At 37.0% G+C, this 22,538-nt stretch overlaps 1 protein-coding gene across 3 annotated transcripts in view; it reads right to left on the reverse strand.

The window, feature by feature from the left end:
• Positions 1-2,375: 2,375 nt before the first annotated feature.
• KCNQ3 (potassium voltage-gated channel subfamily Q member 3) overlaps positions 2,376-22,538 on the reverse strand; it is a 196,487-nt gene continuing 176,324 nt past the window's right edge. For 2 of the 3 annotated variants that reach the window (XM_035316574.1, XM_035316575.1), the window contains 6 exons: positions 16,737-16,924; positions 15,474-15,576; positions 12,209-12,340; positions 11,414-11,512; positions 9,509-9,593; positions 2,376-8,565 (listed from right to left, as the gene is read on the reverse strand). In XM_035316574.1, coding sequence (XP_035172465.1) covers positions 7,828-8,565; positions 9,509-9,593; positions 11,414-11,512; positions 12,209-12,340; positions 15,474-15,576; positions 16,737-16,924 — 1,345 coding nt within the window. In that variant the 3' untranslated portion in view covers positions 2,376-7,827. The remainder of the gene's footprint in view (positions 8,566-9,508; positions 9,594-11,413; positions 11,513-12,208; positions 12,341-15,473; positions 15,577-16,736; positions 16,925-22,538) is intronic. The other variant, XM_035316576.1, reaches the window with a different exon arrangement.

Below are 22,538 nucleotides of genomic sequence, written 5' to 3' on the forward strand. Positions count from 1 at the left end.
TGTGGGAAGAGTGCTGAAAATCAAAAGTCCCTGATAAGTACCCTGAGAAGCAAGGGAAGGATGCACTTGGAGAAGTGAATAAGCCACCACCCCTGACAGCATTCCTTGGGCTATACTGAGGGCATCAATACTCACCCATTATAAAACATTCAGAGTCACAGAATCACAGAATTGAAGGGGTTGGAAGGGACCTCGAAAGATCATCGGGTCCACCCCCACTGCCAAAGCAGGTTCCTCAGAGCAGGTTGCCCAGAAAGGTGTCCAGACGGGCCTTGAATATCTCCACAGAAGGAGACTCCACAACCTCCCTGGACAGCCTGTTCTTGGACTTCAGCAGAAGTCTTGGCCTCACTCTGCTCAGCAGAGGACAATTATATATGGTCTCAGCAGTCCCATATGAACATAAGCAGATTCTGAATAAGTGGAAATCTCCCTGGATACAACCTGGGCTCTTGTCTGAATTTAATCATCATATTTTGTTTCCATTTTAGAATTGATTTCTTAGAAGATTTCTCTGAGCAACCTGGTCTAGTGGGAGGTGTCTCTGCCCATGGCAGAGGGTTGTAATTAGGTCACTTTTAAGGTCCCTTCCAACCCAAACCACTCTATGACTATGATTCTTAGCAGAACCAGCACCTTAGTGAAATCCAGGGATTTGGCATGCTTGCATATTTGGGTGGCTGCCAAAGGGAAATTTTAATGCAATATATTTCAGTTCAGGTGAACAAAAGCTGATTGGTTCACCTATTGTGTCTGTGAAGTACACATTTAAATGTCATTGCTGTGGCTGCCTCTTTTGCTTTGCAAAAGAATTCTGCTGCATAGGTAGCTGTTCAGTTAGCTGTTCAGTGCTAAGTAATGTTAATGCATGGTAATACTGCCTATAAAATGGTGTGAATACATTTGAAATAGCTTTGTATTTGCCTGGAGAGAAATGCAGAGAATAGAGAAAATGCTCATGTCATATTTATTCTTTGAGGAAAACCAAAGCAAAAATATTCACAATCCCATGCTCTGGTCGATTCTTTATTTATTTTTTAAATATTGACAATCTCTGGAAAAAATGATAAAATTTGTCTGTAAGAGCCTGGCACCGATCTTATTTAAATTTAACCCTTTTAAAACAAATAAACAAAATATAAGTCAGAAACAACTGGATGTTGTGTTACTTTAAGATTTTTTTATTTACTCTCAATTTACAGAGGTGTAGAACTTAGATCACAAACTGGACTAATTGCTGAATACATTTTACCTACCACAACAGTTAAATATATATATATTTTGGTTAAATTTCAATTTTTTTAAGCAGAGGTTGGTGAAAATCATGATGCTGATGACACAGGGAATGCCTTAAAATTATCCCATTGGGTCCAGCCATATTTTGGGAAAAAAGTTTGTGTGTCATGTGCTCTCCTTCTGTCTTGTTCAGGACAGTTACCTTTCAGCCTTCTCTCCGAACTGACTCTTTGCACATCTGTCTTTCAAATTTAGGTTGTATATTAGGAGAAATTTCTTTATTGAAAGGGTTGTGCATCATTGGAACAGGCTGCCAAGGGAAGTGGCTGAGTCACCATCCCTGAAGGTCTTCAAGAAATGTGTAGATGTAGACCTAAGTAGCATGGTATGGTGGTGGACTTGTCAGTAGTAGGTTAAAGGTTGGGCTAGATGATCTTAGAGGTCTTTTCTAACCTGAATGATTCTGTGATTCTATGTTTCTGTGAAAAGATATGATTCATCTCTCCTCACTTAGCTATCTGAAAGATGTTTGTGTCTAAGTCACCTTGAATTCTGTGGTTAAGAAAGATGCCAGTTAAAGACAGGCACTGCCTGAGAGAGGCACCACCTGAGTCTGGTCCATTTGCAATAGGACGGACTGAACTGTCCTCTCAAAAGCACTGTTTTCCATCTATTCATTGCAAAAGGGGTCTAACAAGAATAAAAACTTGTATCTTCATTGTGCTTCGAAGTGTTACATGACTGTTGTCACTGAGAAAAATCAGTGCTGCACCTCATATATTTCTGATACTGATGTGTATAAGATTGCAGTTCCTTTTCATTCCAATCGTATTGTTTTTAGGAAATATTTCCAGTTGAATTTATTTTCCACTAGTTTTCATTTTCCCACACATATATGACCAAATACATACAAGTTGCATGGCTACTAAATGAAAGGAAATAATGAATAATTCAATCTACTCTGCATTGTATTGTAATGGGACTAAATGTTGAAGAAGGATAAAGCTTACTCATAGCTATGAGCTCAGTCCTGCATGGATGATCTTTGCCAGTGTCTTCTGGAAGGACATTTGACATCATGTTCCCTGAATGTGTGTGAATATAACATGCTTTAAATGAAAAGAAATTCCTCCACACCATAATTGAAATTTCTATTTATTAATAAGTGGTGCAGTTTTTAAAGACAGAACATAAAAAATCAGTTAAGAAGTATTGTTTGCATAATATATTGAAATAAACATATTAAAGTTGTTCAAATATTGGACAGTGCCAGAATATAAATTACACATACAGTTTAAAAATTACAATAAATAATATTATAAAGAGCACTAAAGGCCACTTGTAAAAAAGTTGTGTTCCCTTGTCAGCCAGAATCTGAAAAGCATCTTTGTAGCATGGAGAAAATTTCAGTGAGCAAGGCACAAATACTAGTAATAATAAGATGCCATAACTAGAAAACAAAATGCAGTTGGCTATGTAACCTTCAGTCACAGCATATTCTGGAGGACGGAGATAGGATCCTGCTTTTTGCTTCATTTTACTTCAGAGGGAAGCTGCCAAAAGCTGAACAGGGAAGGATCAAATCTTACAGCCTAAATAATCAGAAGTAATAGTGATAGCCAGTGTCTTCATTCTCATGGTGCCCAGCTAAAGACACTTGAAAATGGCCCCTTCTTCCGCACCTCTGGAAATGGTCTTTGAAAGGCAACATCCGTGTTCAGTTGGCCTTCTGAAAGTGATACCACTTCAAATTCATGAGGTGCTGTAGAAAATTTAGGTTTGCTCTTGGCACCTAAAGCTTAGTGCAGGGGTGCAAGGATCTAAGATCTGTCTCTTTCTCACATGCTTTGCACTAAGCGGGACAAATCCCATTCCTGCAAAAACTGGGCTCCCAGCAGGGACGAATTTGCTTCCTAATCTACATTTTCTGATTGCTTTAGGCCCTGATCCTGCAAACTGATCGGACCATGGTGCTCACCGGAAGGCCACGAGTCAGCCACCCTGCTATGCAAGGGTTCAGGCAGGAATTAGTTTGCGGCATTTCTGGGCCACTATTTGAAACAGAAAAATATATAAATATTTCCACTCTGAACCGTAACAATGCAGCAAAGTTAGAGATAAAAATCACATAAATATACCCAAAGTCAGCTCAGGGACAGATACTATCAATATCTCCATGTGTGTAGTTCCCATTTATTTTAACAGGAGCCAAACCAATTAATTTAGCACAGGGAAAAGCCAAGGTAAGGACAACAGCCATTACCTGACTAGATTTTTTCTTAAAGGAGCAATTTGCTAAATGGAGCATAAACCACATTTTCTACAACTGTGTACTTAGCCTAGACATTCACTTCTGCATTAATGAAATATTCTTGGTTTGAATTTAAATTGAGGAAGCCTGACTGATGATAATGTTGCAAAGAGAGGTACACAATGTAAACACATATTAACTTTTACAAAAACTTACAGATAAGCTTCATTTATAGCGACAGAAAAATCAGTGTAAAAATATCTCCAAATCATTGAAATTTATAAATAAAAGCAGATTAGGACCTAATTCTGACCCAGTGCATTTGTTTGAGGTTTTTTACTGACTTAAAGGAGAGCAGAGAAAACCCCACACTTACTAATTATAAAAAACATTTCAAGGCCTGAAATGGATTCTTGTTCACTCATAGAAGTTAAGAGTCAGTAAAGAGCAGATCTCAACAATTAATTGTTTTCTTATGCTAACTATACATAAACAAAGATTCTGGAAAGACTTAACTCCAAGAAAACTAATAGCTGTTAAACTAGAATGCCACACACAGATGGAAGATGGGCATGAAGAATATTATGGACCTGGATGCCTCTTCCACCTGAAATTGTTAATAATTTTTTTCTGTATTTGTGGAAAACCTACTCTGAGAAATGGTCTTAACCTTTTAAATGTCTCCAGAGTTAACAGCCACAGATACTTTATTTTGTTTGTTTTGCCCAGTATCTCTGGCAGACACACAAACTGCAGCTCCTCGGTTGATGCGCTCCTTGGACTTAACCTCAAGTGGAGTTTTATGAAGTTTTGGTGCACATCTCAGATCTGGGAAGATTTCCAGGTCTCACCTTACTGGTGATATCTAGACACATTTACATTGCCAACACAAAGAACAAAATGAATGCACTTTGTGTTTTTTGTTTGTTTGTTTTATTTTGTTTTTTAATCCAGATGATCTAGGAGGACAGTGCTGCTGAGCACATCACCCTTCTGAAGTGACAAGTGACTGGTTTCAATTGAAATAAGTGTGTTGGGGAAAATAAATAGTAAAATAAGCTAGTAAGACCATACTTGACGTGTCTTTTCCAGAGGACCCAGAGATGCCCACTGCACACAGCCTTAGTGAACATGCCACCAACACCTTTAGGATGAAGCAGGCCCTAACTGGTCACTTAGCATGTCGTTAAATATTTAATGATGTAACTACAGACACCTGACCCTGTGTTTTTAACCTATTTATGGTAAATTGGTGATTACAGCCCACTGCAAATCCTAACTTGAAGGCAGTTCAGGTGCTACAGTGCACAGATTTTAGGGTAGCCCAAATCCTGATTTCCCTAGGTCTGCACTTCTGTGTGCAGATAAGACCAATCCAAATCCTTGCCTCTGCTTGGATTTTCTCTTAAAAGGAATTTGCCTTTATAATGAGTTGATTTACAGGTTTTCAGCCAGGATTAATACTGAGAAAATATTCCTTTTATATGACCTGGCATAGGAGAGATTAGAAAACTGAACTGAAGAATTGGAGGGGGAATTGAGCAGAGAGCTGCATGGCATAGCCACTGTCAAAGACCTTCATAAACAAATTTCTCAAATTGCCCTTGGCTTTGGGCTGCCTTGGTTTTTGATTTCTCATCTCTAGAAAGAATCTTAAGAAGGTCCAAACTGCAATGAAATCAGTAGGAATGTCAGGCACTTGGCATACTGGAAATATGAAACAAGCTTGTCTACAATATACTTACAACTTCAGAAGAAGTCTAGCAAAGTTAATATAAGTTTTCATTATTTTTCATTCATCACATGAGGGTTAAGTCGTATGAGTCACCATTGGTATATATTATTATGTTAAAAAGATTGCAGCAAGTGCATTATAGTTATTTCCAGGAATCATTGGTGGCCAAAAATTTTTTCTCAACATGTCAAATTACAGTCAGTTACACTTTCATCATCTAGTTTTATTCTCTTTGAGTTTATCCATGAAACTGCAGCAAACACAGACTATTTGTCAATTAAGTAATTACCAAAATTGTATCTTGTATTATCATAGTTACTGACCTCAGAATAGCCCCATGGACTCAGCTCAGTCTTCAAAGGCTGTAATTGTTGTGCTTTGTTTACTCAAGTAACTACAGCAATTTCTTCTCCCTAAAGATCTGGCCCAGAAAGGTGTATCATGATTTTAGCTAAAAAGCAGATCCAGTCTTAGAAGACAAAGATCCTAATCCTTTAGACGTCTCTTAGGTAGAGAATAAATAATGAAGATGAAGGCAATACCTACATCTGGAAGAGAATAGAAGATGCCTAGATGGAATACCTGTCACAAGATGTCAAAATATGAAAGAATCAACAAACACAAAGTTTACTATAGTGAGAAAAACCCAACAAAGTGTCTTTCACTGAAGCACACTCTACCCAGGCCTGTGTGTTACCCAGTTACAGATACACATGGGAATCCCTGGGTGTATCTCTTTCTTGTGCTCTAATTGCACGTACCAATGATGCTCAGTTGTATAGCTGCAGTATAACAGTCACTACAGAAAAATCACTTTCTAATATCTTTTTTGGTCAAATCCTTATGTCTTTGTTGGTCAGTGCTCTACCTATTCATTAAACATTTGGAGTGGCAGAGATGATTCTTAACAGAAAGTGGATAGGAGCCGTGGTAGAGAGGCTGCACCGTGGATCAAAGGGGTGGAGGTGAGAGCCTCATCCACTGATCATGGGTGTCTGTGACATGCCTACTTCTAAGGAAATCACCCTCAGCTCCCTTTGAAGTCAGTTGGCAATTGTAGATAATGGATTTAAAGGTCTGATTAATCCTATCCCAAAGATGATGTATGCTTTGGTTCTTGTACCCTGCGCTCACTGACTGTATTGATTCTTTTTCCACAGCTGTAAAGTGCATAGCAATAAAACTTGACATTAGATGGACACTATTTCATGGACTCCTGAATGGAGATCAGATGAATCCTGCATAGGATATTTGGACAAGTTGTTTACACTAGCTGTGCAGATACTACATTCCCATTGTGGTGGTGAGATCTCAGATTCATTTTTGCCCGGTGCACAGTGGGCTGGATGGTTTCCTTGCTCTCCCTCAACACATTTTCCAGTTCCCATGCAAATTATTTGGCTGAGGCCTAATGAGTATACTTATACCTCTGTTGCTCAGGGACAGGACACAAGAATGGTATTTATTTATTTGTACATTGATGTTAAATATGATACACATACATGGATTTGGATCAGTCCATTTTGAAGAGAAACTGTAAACCAGACCCTGGCATCTTCCTGCACTGTGGAACCCCCAGGGAACAAATAGCGAGACTCTGCACATCTGAGGAGCTCAAAGCACTCAACAAATATTAGCAAATTGAGTCTCACGACTTCTATATATGTAAGTGTAACTCTAAATTAACAGATGTGAAACTGAAGTACACTTGAATTATGCAGCTTGCTTAACATCATGTAAGTAAATAAAAAAATGGAGGGTATAAACCTGGGCTTCCCAACATTGAATACTTCTCTCTCTCTCTCTCTCTCTCTCTTTTTTTTTTTTTTTTTTTTTAACAGAAAGAAACCTTGTCCCCATAAGAAACCAATGGACTTGGCAAAAGTTTTTTTCTTCCAAACAGTATTGTAGTCGCACTCTTGCACTTCCAGCAATTTTATAACCACTAGTGGAGATTTTCAAAGTAGCTTGAAGAATTTATACAGTAAATAAACATCAATGACTAATCTACCCCTGATTTCATTTGGCATTGTATTTCATGGGTAGTTGCGTAATAGATAACATGAGAAACATTTAGTTTACAAAACTGTTTCAGTAATGTTATTTACTTTGACTCAGCTTTTTCCCTTTGAATATTAGATCCTTTTGGCTAGGTTGGCTAGGTTGGAATTGATTTACTTATATTGGAAAATGGATTCAGACTTTTATTTCCACAAAAGCATATTGCTCCTGGAACTGTTTTGACTTTGCTGCTCTGTTTACAAAGATTAGCAAGGACCATCATATCTTGGCTGTTATCAATCCACCTCGTATTGAAGAGTATCAAATAGATATGTATCATAGAAGAAATCAGCTGTACCATTTATATAGGGTAAAGTCATGCAAACTGTGCTCAAAACTAAGCTCCTTAGTTTTGGTAGCATGAAAAAAACTGCATTATTAAATTGTATGAAATGGTGCAGAATGACTACCACTAATTACACATGCATCTTATGCAGCCATTGGTGTTTTGAACTAGTAAGCTTTGGGTGTAGAGTAAGTGAGATATACAAAGTATGCTTACATTACATGGAGAAGTCAACCAGTGACTAACCCCCCCACACTTTTAAACTGGCTTATTTGAAGGGGTCCATATTGAATCTGAAATCCCATCCCCTGTTGAAGACAAAGGCATGGAGCCACTTGGTGTAAAAGGATCGGTGTCTGTGTCTGTTTCTCCCTCTGCTAGATAGCGTTTCTCTCTCATCCATGCAGATCCCCCATTGGGGCCAAAAGGAAAGTCATCTCTGTCTTGGGAGATACTGAAGCCACTTGGGGAGCGCTCCAGTTCCTCATGGTTGACAGAGAGAAGGGACAATGGCGTATCGCTGTCTCTTGTTAAGCTCCTTCTCTGCCTCGGGGACACTTTGTCTGAGTAAGGGCTTTGCAGGTCTCCTTGGGAGTGGTAGCTAACCTGCGAGTCCATCAATGTAAATATAGGCAAAACTGTTGGCCTTTCTGCATATGAAGTTGAAGAAGGTGTGGCTTGCAGTTTGCCAGAGTTTTGCCCACCCGTTGATAAAGGTTGTGAATGAGTCATATGACCATGTGCTGAGAAACCATAAGGACTGACTTTGTTGACTGGAACCTGCTGGAAGCTGTACGGAGTTTCATGAGCACACTGCTCAGTGTATTTGTATATTATTGTTTTTAATTCAGAATACTTGTTTTCTTCTCTCTTCTCCTTTGCAGGAGAAGCAGTTTCTTTCAATGGACTTATCTCAGCGACTTGTATTTGCAGCTGTTCCATGTGATGCATATGCATATCGACAAGAAAATCCAGTTTCTTCCCCATGTCATTAACCTGAAAAATACCAATTTTATCATATTGTCTCAAGTCAGTTATTTAATAAAAGAATCAATGGTGCACTGCCCTCACAATGATGTGTTGCCATCTTTATTGGTCATGGAGACAATTACAAGATAATCATGACTTTTTCTTGGAAGCTGGACTGCAGTGGATGACAGTTTATACTCTATTTGCATCAGATTAATTGCCTATGAATTGTACCAGCATTTTTTTAGTATTGCTGGATATTTGTCAATCCACTATCAAATGGCAGTCTGCAACATGATGATCAAAGTCATGATAACCCTGTAAATAGCTATTACCAAAATGCAACAGATGGAATTACCTTTGCAAACAGACCTCCTATCTAACTGTTAATAGTTCTACAACATAAGGGTTAAATATCAGGACTAATTTTCCTTTCTCTTTTGATACTATATTGCACCGGAACATTTACATTCCATGACAAGATCTGTTGTGAAATAATGCAACTTGCCTCCATCTTAGTTATGTATTTAAAAATGAGAGTGTCATGTTTTTTCTAAGCATAGGTTTAAAATGCATAAAGAAGACACAAAATGTCCTTTGGGGGCAATACTTTTGAGTGCCAGACCCTGCAAGAGAACATTGTACTCACAGCAAAACACCAGCCATGATAAGTATGGAGTTTAAGCACGGAGTGAAAAAGTCCCACTTAAACATGCTGGTTTGGGTCTTGCTGCCATACATAATTATATTAATTCAACAGGTCTCAGAATTTACTCTTCCCAGGTAATTACATTATTTCATGGAAAAGTAATCAGATAGTTTTGTGATCATTAGTACAAGATCTGTGTGATGCTTAATCACCAGCAGTACAAATCTGCTTGAGTCAGACAAAGAATGACATATAATTGGTATCAGTTTATTGTTTCTGTACAACTACCTCAGTCTCCTTTGTTGTCATGAAATTACATACCTGTCGTTCAACTTTAACAAATTTGCCCATCATACTTTGGTCTTCAGTGTCTGCTGTAGATGCTTTGGCTACATATGGATCATTTCTATAAAGAATGAATATATCTATTAGTGTTCCATTTTTCCTTGCATCACAATGAGTAGTTTATATCAGAAAACAGAAATGCCATCTTGATGGTATATTAACATAGCTCTATGGAACTCCGTTTAAGAAAGGATTGGATCTGGTTATTTACCATACAAATGGGATAAAAAGATTGCTCTGTGCAATTTCAATGCATTTCTAAAGAATAGATTACTGATTTTGTGTTTAAAAATATTTTGTGTTCAAAATCAAGACTGAGATTAAAGCAAAATAAAAGCAAACGAAAAAGCTCAAAATGGCAGTCAGTGAAATTGATCTCAGAGTTGGTGGAATAATTTCAGATTTCTGAAAAATGTTGCAATCTATTCTGATAGTAGGTCTACAGGTGGACATATGTTTTGAAATCTAATTCTTTCTAATTAGTTTGCGTGAAGACTTTGAGTATGAGTTTCATGGTCGAGTGTTTTTTTTCTCCATTTCATTAAACCAAATAGAAAGTGGCAGAGACTGGAAAAGCTGAAAAGAGAGTCTAGCCTGGATTTTTAAAGTAGATTACTGAATATATTTTTCTTCTACATAATTTCCTACTGCTTATCTGTCAGATGGGGTAAGCTCAAGAGGTAGGAAGATGATCTCTGCTTAACTAAAGAACCTTGATTTATAACATCATGGGATCTGAGATAGTCATTGTCAAGCTAAATCTTTATCTAACGGGTTCTAAATCAACTTCAAAGGAATCTATGTCTTTCTATAAACTATGTCAAAGTCTAGAAAAACTAATTTCTAGGCACCTGTTCTTAAGATGACTTAGAAAAAATATGTCCTAAAACTTTTTTTTTAACAGGTCCAGCTCTTGTACTCTCTTTCTGACAAAATTCAAAAATCACAGCTGTGGATATATCTTAAAGCAGAAAATATAACTAAAACATGTCAGATTTTGCAGGTTGGGTTATCACTGATATGGCTCATGCAAATTTTGCAATCTGCTTTGTTTCCAAAATCATCGTTGCCTCTTTCCATATATGTAGGGCTCTGTCTTCATATTTTCATGTTTTCAGATTTTTCACGGAGTGGGATAAACCAGATAGAGCCAAGTTAATTTATTTTGTGTAAGATTACTTTGTCCTGAGAAACTGTAACAGCTTTGGGGACAGATTGTTGATGACTTTGTGTGGTTCTTCATGGGTATTTATTGACAGATTGATAGTTGTAAATAACAGAAAAAAAAGAAAAAAAAAAAAGAAAAAAAAAGTCATTTATTATTGTATTTTTGCTACCAGGATTGCAACAATAAAATAACATGCTGTAATGTTCACACCCAGAAACCTGTTGTTGCAATTTATTTTCAGCAGTTCCCTCTAATCATTAATTTTAAAGCAGCATCATTGAAACTCTGTGTTTGCTATTGGTGGGGGCTATAATGAAACTTTTTTTCACTTCAGGAAGATAATGAGTTTACCTTAAAACTATTGGCAATTTTATGAGTTTTTAACTCTTTTCACTAGTTGAATGCCAGAAAATCAGCACTTCAGCAATCATATATACATATTTCATATAAAATCACATATGCAAACCACAGAGGAGTTGAGCTAAACAATTAAGAAGCCATTAAGTTTAGATTTCCATTATACATCGTTCTTAGGGAAGTTAGTCTCAATCTCATTCAACATTTACACATATATATCTTATGGCATCATATCCGCTTAGTATTGTTACTATAACAGTATTCTGTCTGGATGAATGAAGTGCATGCTTTTTGGTATGAGCAAACATTTTATTTCTATTTTGGTCTGTGCAAAATACTAAGCAGAATAATTTCACCTGGGAGACTGTTGTGAAGGGTAAGAAAAAGCTCCTCCCTTTTGGGATTTCTTATGCTTGGGAGTAGATGGAGGTCCAGGTGTAAAAATCATATCTACTCTGAAAAAAAAAAAAAAAGAAAAAGTGCAACTGCATAAGTCCACCTCTAAATGCTAGCACATGATAGAAATGACTATGGATCTCTGCAGCAAGCAGTAACAAAGACTCAAAAGGGAGTTCTGGAAATAGAGCTTAAAAAAGATCAAGGCAAAACTTGCAAAGCTAACCAGATATTTCCTAGGTACCCAAGCATTGCTGGGACACATTGTAGACAGATTTCTAACATCATGAGCTCTCTTCAGATTTCTGAGCTCAAAAAAATATTTTCATATATGTCAATTTACATCTGAGCAAAGGGGATGTGAAAACTTCCAGGCTAATTTGGTTTTGCACTCATATGAGATCTTTCACCAGGCACAGGTCAGCAGAGAATGCATCCCAAAGGAAAGCTCTATGTAGCATAACTACTGCTTTTATTATCTGTGCTAAGGAGAGAAGGGGGAAAACTTTTCCATAATCAAATGAGGCAATGGTCAAGAAAATTCTCATGATTTTTGATTTCCTTCTTCTAGCTATGAGCCAGTGCTCTTTTCTGCAGCTATGCCAGCTAGCTGCTCACTCACCTTTACTCTTTGGGGAAGAGGCTTTCCTATGGAAAGTGCAAAGACGTAGCTTCTGGATGGCCTTATACACAAATAGACCAACTATGCTTTTGCCAGCACTATATACTTTCCCCACTTCCCTGAGGATTCTTACCTTGCCTGAAGATACTTTATTCTTGAAAGCATATCAAGATGTCCTGCTGAATATTGCTCTATCACATCCTTTACATCATAAGGCCTCAATGTCTCCTTGAATTTTTTTTTATAGAGACGAAACTGTAGTATTCTGTGTAATAAACAGAAAAAATTACTAAGTTCTTATATAAATTCCATAATGACCATTTGCAGCTTTATTGAATAATTGGTAAATACTCTGGATGTTTGAAAAGACAACTTGTTCACTAGAAAATACTAGAAAATAAAGCATAAGCAGAGAATATTCAATATCATACTATGTTTTTAAACACAAAATAGTTGGCTTTTCATAGCTAATAGGCTAGATTTTCCTAAAAATAATTATATATGCATGATGTATCTTTTTCAGAACTATCTTCATAACTAGAAATGGTTCAAAGCAACATATTCAGATATGGAACTTGATTTTGAACAGCACAGGTCACAGGAGATGTTGAAGCTGAAGGCATAGTTCAGCATATTATAAAGCTAACTTAGAGTGTATATGTAATATTAAATCATTTTCAGCTTGTTTTTCATTTAGCACCTAGGAAAGTTTTTGATGGAAAATGTTAATTTGTTAGAAATGTGGAAGTTAAGTAGTCAGCATTTCAAGTTGTGAAGAAAAAGAAAAAAAAATGTTAGAACTACCTGAAGTGCTCTTGAAAAAGTAGAAGTGTAACACTATTGTAGTAGTGGTAGTAGTGGTAGTGATAGTGGTAGTAACAGTAGTAGTAGTAGTAGTAACGATGATGATATAAATTATTATTAAATATCCTGGTAAATAATAACAGAATCATAGATTATAATAAGGAAGTATGCTGGCAAGATCACTTGAAAACTGTTTTGCAACTTTTTTGTTTGTTTGTTTGTTTTTTAAATTCCTTTCTGTTTATACATTTGTTCACGTGTATCTTGGAAAATTAAACAAATAGACAAAATACATATGTAAAGAAGGGAAGTATTTTTTTTTTTTGAATATGTCTTTGACTTGGAATACATGGATTTGCTTCCTCTGTAATCTTCATGTTCTTCTTGGTCTAAATTGTGGAATTGCTTTCATCTGTTAAAGTTCTGACCTGTTTTTTATTCAAGTTATATTATAAAAATATATATATGAACTTTAATTTAGCAAAGATAATTCTAGCACGACTTTTAAAAGCTTTTTTGACTATTTAACTCTGCTGCTAATAAGTCTCTCAATGTTCAATTTTTTATAATTTTACCTATGCCTATTCCAGCCAAGATATGTATGATTACACCAAAACTATGCTTAAAATAGGAATCACACTGTTAGTGATTTAAATTTAAAATCTTCTCGATCATGACGCTGGAAACTCATTAAGAGGTTTTGTCTGAAATAAGCACTTCCTATTAACATTCTGGGTCTGGATAAACCATACAGTGAAAAAAGAAAAGAAGAGAGAAATTAAAAAAATAAATAAATCAATGGATCATGCCTGAGTTTAAGAGGAAATTACATGAATCAATTAGGTTTACACAAGGTGTGGGAGTGGAAGTTTTGCAAAAGTAATAACAGAGTCTTATGGAATCTTAGTCTTATGGAGGTGGGGACTGTAAATAAAAGGCAACTGTGTGTTCTGTGAAAACAAGCAGATATCAGGGAAGGAAAAAGGGAAAAATTGTCTAAGAATCAAGGATGAAGTAACTTTCAGCAGGAGGGAAGCAGTCACGGATAACACAAGCAAAGCCTGTGCGACATGGCTTTCAGCATGCTTGAGAAAACTTGAAATTTTAATATCTAGTTTTTCTGCACTCAGCTGGAAAAAAAAAAAAAAAAAAAACAAGGAGAAGACAGTGCTAATTTTAATTTTATTTGTAAATAAAGCTCAGATAATGCAGTCTTGGATTATTGGTAAAAATAATAAAATGTAAACAAACAGACACCATACTTATACAGAATAAAATAAGTACTGGATTCAGACCACTCATCAGTTATGGAAGCTCATATGGAGTAACAGTTAATCATATGTTGTGAAAGAAATACCATGTATACAGTGTTTTTCTTTTTTAGCCATTGTCCAGTTATTACAGAGGTTTACTGTGGAGGAGAAAAGGAAGAATCTGACATTGGTTTTCAGTTATAATTCACTAACACAACTTGTTAGTATGATATAGCACCATAAATGGGGAAAAGAAATAAAGCTTTTCAGAAGCCATTAATTCAGCTCCTGCAAATGTATATTCTCTAGTAATACAGGACTTACTCTGTGTTACCATCAACTGAAAATGTGAAATAAGACCTTTCATCGCTTAGTAATTGATTGCAAGTTATTATAGGCAGAAATAATCCACACTGAAATGGGGAGGCGGGAAAACATGCAGTCATAACCAGTGATAATGGGACATTCATCTCATACACCTGCACCTGACTTATAAACATTTCTAAATGTAGAATATACAATCATGTTCCCTGAACCTTTTTGAAGAAGGTAGAGTTTGGGCACTCTAGACTTTACATTTTTCTACTGGAAGGTGGTAACTCTGGTCTAAAGCAACTGTCAGAATAAAATAAAATAAAATAAAATAATAATAAAAAAAAAGTGACTGCAATGAAAAAAGAATATTTTTCCTCTGGGGGCTTTTAATTCTGAGTGGAGAAGTAACAGAGCATCAGTGAACAAATTTCATGTTTTTGATGTTCTAAGCATATTACCAAGCCTTACCATGAGTTTTTTAACCCCAGGGATTATATCTTGTGATGCAAAACTAGGGGTGACATATGTGACAGGCTGAAGACTGATGAAATGAAGACTTCAGCATCTATTAAAGCATGACACATGAAAAATATATTGCAGACTCATACAATTGTAAATAAAGAATTGAGTCAGCTAAGGATTTGTTACTAAGCTAGAATTCCTGCTGTACATAAATGTACATAAATGTACATAAATATACCTTGGGCAAGGCACTATATTTACAGCATATTTTAAAGATAAGCTTTATACTTTGTTGTTTTATAACAAATACGTTTGTAGTGTCTTGCAAAAAATGACATGATCAGTGTTACTGAAAAACACTTTCCTTTCTGTATATTTTGAAAGAAGACTTGTATAGGATTTGGCTGATGCTTTTCAATTATCTAGGATTATCCAGTCTATTGCATTTATAAAAGCAAGAATAGCAACAATAAATCAACATGCAGCAACACAGTGATATGTTTTCCTGAAACACAAACATTCAAAATCAAAGCCAAGCACTGAGGAGACGTCAAAGGCATTTACCTGACAGCTCGGATGGCTGTCTTGAATGTGGGGATCATATCTTCCATGAGGAAGTCACTACTGTCGCCTCTCTCTTCTCCTATGGGTTCCCCTGTACCTGCATCTGCAAGGCAGGCAAAAAAAAAAAAAAAAAGTGTGATCTTCTGACTGCACAATATATAAGGGATAATTTAGTAAAGGAACTAGTAAAGTCTAATTTAGTAAATTAGTAAAGTCTACTTTAGTAAAGTCTACTTTAGTAAAATCTAATTTAGTAAAGGAACATTTCTTGCATATTACTCTTTCTCTAGTCAACTCTTTAAATTATTTTCTGAATCATTAAGACATAATTTGAGGCATCTCCTCTCAGATTCCATCATTTTGAAAACATTGAAAACTTTTCTTCCTTTCAAATGGATTTAGAAGTTCCCACTTCTATGAACTTATATGGTGAAAAGTCTTTACCAATCTTATTTTACATAAGGCTAGAACAGCTGTAGAAGCTACAGGCCACGTTCTCCCACTTGCGCTGCCCTGAGCTCATGTAACTTCACAGAGGAGGATACTCAAGTCCCCAGCATGGACACCCAACCTACATCCATGGTAGTATGGATGCATGCACAGAAGCCAGCTGGCACAATAAAGGAGAAACTGTTATTTAGACACCATTTAGACACAATAGACAATAACAGAAAAATGTGTTGAGGGAGAATGAGAGGAAAATTATCTTATCTTTTTGGAAAATTATCTTATCTTGTTGGAAAATTATCTTATCTTCCATTTATCTTTCCATAAATGGAAATCTGCTGAGGGGCGGAAGTCTTAGGGAAAGTGGGAAGGAAACAGCAGTTCACTATAAAATGGGGTTTTAAGGGATTTAAGTGTGGAGATATTTGAGATGCCTGGACACAGGCTAATAGCAGGGAGCTGCCTTAATATAGCATCCCTGATAATTAACAGACCCATGATGGCATGTGTGTTTGGGGGGATATCAGTTCACTGCCCATTGTGCCCTGGTGTTCAAGTTCAAACGGGTTGTTTCCATTTCTGGCCAAATCCAATATCGTTTGTTGTTTTTTGGAGGGCCACTGACTTATTTCAAGCACTGTGTTGTCCGTACACCAGCATTCATTTATTGGATCTTCCCCAAATGTGCCACATGAAACCAGAAGGTGGCAACGCTTGGCCCAGAAAGTCACAAACCTTCAACAGAAGATGCAGAGGAAGAAAGTAAAATGAAGAGAAAAGGGGAGGGATAGAAAGAAATCAACACAGATGGGCTACCTTCTGAGCTTTGCCAAAAAGCGTACGCTTTCATTCGGAATGCAGTGCGAAAACGCTCCTTATTATTCAAGACAACATTCTTAGGCTCTTTTGAAGGACTTTCTTCAATGGCATCTACATTCAGAGGGGTAAATAGCTTTCCTTTAGTATTGGTACCACGAACCCGATCCAAGAGACCCAGCTTTTGGCTACAAAATAAGCAAAAGTAATCATTTTCCTCCTTTGTACGCTTTTAACTTGTTTTCATGATGCTTTAAATATATGAGAGGCTAAATAAATGTTTTGTACACACAGACACTGCTGGGGCTACCGTAATACATCAATGTCTTTGTAAACAACAACTAAGCTCCACATATAATTAACTGCTTTTTATGAGCATTTTTTTTTGTAACAATATTGAAAATGTTACCAGAGGGTTTTGCTATCCTCTCTATGTAATGTATCACAGTGCTTCAGCTCCAGTACCATGTCTGAAGCATGAGGTTTATTATTAAGAAGAGAAACACTACTACTTAGGCAGTTCTATTATCTGATGACAAGGATGGTTGGCCTTTCCTGTTCAGTGATTCCTTTACCTACTGGGTCCATGGCAGGCTATTAAATGTGCCTACCAGGAGCAGAAGAAAAGTCAGATGTGCTTTGAACCAAATAAATTATCAGCAAAACACTGGAAAGGCATTGCCAAGCAATTATTAGGTACATGGTAGGGCAAGCCACCCAGTTCTCTCCATTATTCAATTTCAGTCATCTCTCACTATTCTAGGAATTGAGGTGTTGTAGACAAATAGTGGTAAAGTGACATATTTTGTTCCTCTGATGATTCCTTTCACTGTCCTCTTATGGATTTATGGACCAAAGTCCTTTGCCCTTCAGTGACAACTGCACTGAATTGCAATTGCCTCTGCCTGTCATCTTACCAGCATCATTAACCCTGCTCACAGCCCAGTGACCGTAACAGTCTTAAAGGCAATTACTAATGCCACTGGAAACAGCAGCACAAAAGAATTTGCTAGTCAGTGCATCAGCTTAAATACACTCTGAAAAATTTTTAGGTGAGAGATGATATAAATGGTTTATTTGCTTGTTCATTTTACTACTAAAAATATCTGTTTATTGACCATTTGTTAAAAAATATAAATGTGGGGCTAAGCTTTGGGAAGTAACCCTGCTTTTTAACCTAATCCTGGGCACTGCAGTGTGGGACAGTTCTGGGGAGAGATGACTTGTGCACATATGTTCAAGTTGGACTTCTGTGTGGGAAAGTGGGTCAGGAGGGCTGAGCAGCAGGGGGACAGAAGAAGCCACAGCACCTGGCAGGTTTCTGGGAGCCACAGCTGGGAGCAGAGCTGAAGGAAGGGTTTCAATGGTGTCCAGAACGAAGAGATTTCATAGGTATGCAGGGAGGTTTTTGTGTGGTTTGTTCAGCTGAAGTCACTAAACTTGGCTGGCGTGAAAGATCAAGGATGGGGAGGGTGCACCCTGCAAGGACATAGTGGTCGAAGACAGAGACTTGTGTGCAGACAATGCAAGTGAAGGGTCTCACTTACAGAACTTTTTATTCTTTTTTAAGGAGTTACCTTGATCAGATGGGTTACTTTTGTGTTCTACTGATGTCTTTGGAAGCTGCAGATTTCTGGTTCTACTGGTGCACCTCTTTGCCAGGAGTTGTTTCTACCTCAGAGAGGCAGTATCCTGAGGCAGTATCCCACCACAATGGAAGTTTGTGGGATATTCCTCTTAAAATGGAAAAGGTGAGAGGCATTTAAAGACATATGATGTCTTTGCTGCTTTAATAACACTGCTGACTCTAGTAGGAATACTGCAATATACAGCATACAAGGTTCCTGCTTGATTTGAGCATTGCAGATCACAGTTGTTGCCAGTGTTGTTGTTGTTGCTGTTTTTTGTTTGTTTGTTCGTTTCTTTGTTTTAATATGAATTGGTCTTGTTGTCATCTTTAATATCAGATTCTTATCAATAAATCTTTGACCTAGAAGGTAAGAAAATATGGACATATTTTCTTGCCTCAGAAGACTGAAACACTAAACATTTGTGCAGAATGTTTTTTGGGGGCTTTCCTAATCTTGTTGCTGGTAACATGCGATTTCTGCAGCCTAGTAAATTCAGACACTTGCATTGTCATTGTGTGCATGAAGTGTGCAGGCGTGTGCAAGTATGGAAGTGGCTGTTAAGAAGGACTTGTATGAGTATAGAGATACACAGCTAGTCCTGATATGTCAGCAGTGCCAGGACTGAAGTCAATGACATGAGAAGACAAAAGAATGGATTTGACTGAAGAAGTAGAGCAGTCTAAGTGAATGGTATTAATATTACCAAGACTTTGTCATAGTGTAGTTTCCTGAGAAATTACTGGCTATGGGGAAGATGCACAAAGTACAGACAAATGCACACAGCAACAATCAGGGATTGCTTCCTTCTTTATAGAAAAAAATGAAAGATGCTACTTGTTAATATCTGTGGTGAATTAGTCACCACATTAACGTTTGGCCCTAAGCACTTATTTAAAAAGTAGTTTCCATAGTGTTTCCTTTTAGCCTGGACTTTTGATCTGGTTGATCTGCCACAATGCTCTAAAAGGCTAAACTAATGGTGAATGCAAGATAACAATGAGTGATTTGCTTTCCATTCAGACAGAGAATCCTATGATGTCTCTTCTGCATTACTGTCATTTATCTATTCTCTCAGAGGCAGTGTCTGAGAACAGCACTGCCTTGCAAGACAGATGTCTTAACTCCATGGCACTGCTGTGAAATTTGGATTCTTCAAACATTCATATATCACATTTAGGAAAATTTATATACAGGAAAAGAATACAGCTAACTTGAGCAAGTTTTGGAAGGGCATGACAAATAAAGTTGGGGACAATAAAAGCCAACTGAGTGACTTGAGTGGGTTTTGAAGGGTAAACTAGGAAAAACACTAAAATAGATTTTACTGCAAATAGATTTTACAGTGATAAGAATCAGACAGGAAATATAACTGATGGACATGAAGATTAGAAGGAGTGAGCTTGTGAAGTCATCTATGTGAAGAAAGATAGAGCCGGTAAGCATGCTTGGCAACGTGGTGATCTTTGTAGGCTGAAGGAGACTATAATGTATGCTACAAAGAAGAAGAGACTCAATAAGTTTTAGGATAAGAAGGTCTGTTTAGTGATAATAAAATGAAGAATTTTCCTCTAGGTAGGAAACAATTATATGTACGATAGGCTTGTTGTGAATATCAGATTTTCCTGGTGGGAAGATTAACAGATTACCAATGACACATGAAGGTGGGGACTATATTCCATTTAGGATTTTAAGGCTGAGAGTATTAGGGCTTCTGCAAAGACATTCAGGGATGAGAAAGAAGCTCCTAGAAGGGTGAAAGCTAGGAGTGAAACTCAGGTGATTTCAGATGATGAGATAATTTTGTCAAAAGCAAGGAGTGGCCACACACAACACATTGCCTTGGAGCAACCTACCAAACTTCACAAAATTTGATTTAGTAACACTACAGAAAAGTTCTAAATGGAAGAATATGTTTACAGCAGAGAACTTCAAAGCCAAAGAAGCAGAAAAATAGGTGAGACCGAGGGTTTCTATTGTTAACAGTTAAATGTTGTACAGAAAGAAGATAATTTCCATTACATAGGGTCTTTGACTCTCTCCCCAGAAACTAGCTCAGTCCTTCAAAGTACATGTCCAGATCTCTCAAACTTTGTGCCTTAAAATTCCTTTATCGACTGTCTACCTTACCAAAATACAGGGAGACACATAGTGTGTTACAAGGTTTCACACAGATCAAATCAGCAGGAAAAGGGTCAGTGGACAATGCAAAGAATCCAACAGATTCATCTTGTAATTTTTTTTTCCAATGTAGGGCCCAAAATCTCTGCCATGAACTGACCTCAGAATAGGAGTGATTAAGATTTCATATCCTCCTGACAGATCAAAACAGATCAAAATATTCCATTGCAATCAGCACAAAAAGCTACTTATTTGCCTTGGTGTTCTCTATTGCATATCTAGTAATCCAGTAACAATTTATTTATTTATGTATTTATTTATCTATTTATTTATTTATTTTTGGAGGTAGATAATCTGAATAAAAAGCATTCCTAAATTCTCTAAGGTAAATTTCCTCATTGATAAGTGTCAGTTCAAGAATAAACCATTGTCCAAGACTGTTTGTTGCTCAGGCATCTTAGGTTTACAAGCTAGAACTAAAGGTTAAAAAGTAAAATTTCTTGTCTAAGATTGACTTTTGGCACCTTTTTATGGTCAGTGGGAAGTTATTAACATACTGAGATCTGTTTCACTTTGGGGTGACTTTTCAACTGGGGTGACTTGTCTGTTGATACTGATTACAGACAGATCTAGAAGAGAATTCATTTTAAAAGTAGATTTCTAGTCTAAGCTAAAGTTATGTGAGCTGAAGCCTTTATCAATAATTTAATGCTGATAATTAACCCTTAAAGTAACATTCAGACAGTATGTTTACACAATAATATAGACAATCGTGTTCATATCCAGGCAGCCAGAGCAGTAGAACACTCAGAAAATCATTAATCATCTTCACACGAAAAAAAAATACAACAATATGTTGTATACAAAACAAAACCCAAGCTTCTTTCCAGATAAATGGATAGCTGTCGTCAGGGAAACAATGGGCTTTATTCTCATTTCCAGAGGATGAAATCTGGGTCTGCTGGGGTTTTTGTTTACACTGTGCTTTTTAAAAACACTTCAGAAACATTTGTTCTCATGACAAAATCTCCTTCATTAAATCAGCATGCGCATGGCTCAGTCTCAGAGTATGAAGCATGCGCAGATCACATCCTTTATGAGAGTGGCTAGAACAGTGGTTCCCACCTACAGGTTCACATACTGCTGCTTATCTTTCAGACTCCTCCTACTGATGTGAGCTGCTCTTCCTCTCCTTGGGACAGTGGTCTCACTTCCTTTGGCTTCCTCACATTCAGGAAGATATGATTCCTGACTTTCAGTGCAATTCTAGAAGTTGTGGGGAATCGCAAAATATGATCATATAAGTGCAGAGTATTTTTTCTGACTAGCTTGCGATTGCTTGCCTTGCATCTGCTCCCTTGTGATGGAATAAAAGTTTTCCCCAAAACTTTGCGTTTAAGGTAGAGTCCAAGGATGAGAACTCCATAACTATGGAAGATACAGACCACCATAAAGGGGGGAAGACAGATGCATTGCAGACAGTTTGGCTTGAAATCTTCACAGCTAAAGAACAGTTCAACTTTCAGATTCTTGCTCTTCAAGAGCAGTGGGAATTATTTTGGAACATTTGAGAGAAGAATTTGTTTGCTGAATATAAAAGAGTTGGATGGCTTCTGCAGATGTTTTACCCCTGCTCAGAATAAAGAGTGGGAACCACTGAACTAGAAATACTGGTTCAGAAACAGTCATGCAAGGAAATAATGCAATTACATCCCATCATGCAAGCCAGATACTCTCCTCTCTGTTCTTTGTCTAGTATTGGAGTTTCATAAGCAAATGGTACATGTATGAGAAGAAAAATAATGAATTAATAATAAAAATGAATCAAACACAGCCCTCTTCCATGTATTAACCACTTTCACCTCACATGGAGTAATAATATTCAGAAAATCTTTCCATATTTTTGCAGTTTAGCTAATCTGTAGGTTTATTTATTCCCGGTCTCAAGCAACTGGAAGCAAAAAAAAAGTCATGTTTACTCCAATATTTTTCTACATTATCTGCTGTCCTTATTTGGGTGAACTTAGCTTTGGAAATCAAACATTCTAAATTA

The sequence above is a fragment of the Oxyura jamaicensis genome, chromosome 2, assembly GCF_011077185.1.
Source record: "Oxyura jamaicensis isolate SHBP4307 breed ruddy duck chromosome 2, BPBGC_Ojam_1.0, whole genome shotgun sequence".
NCBI lineage: Eukaryota > Metazoa > Chordata > Aves > Anseriformes > Anatidae > Oxyura > Oxyura jamaicensis.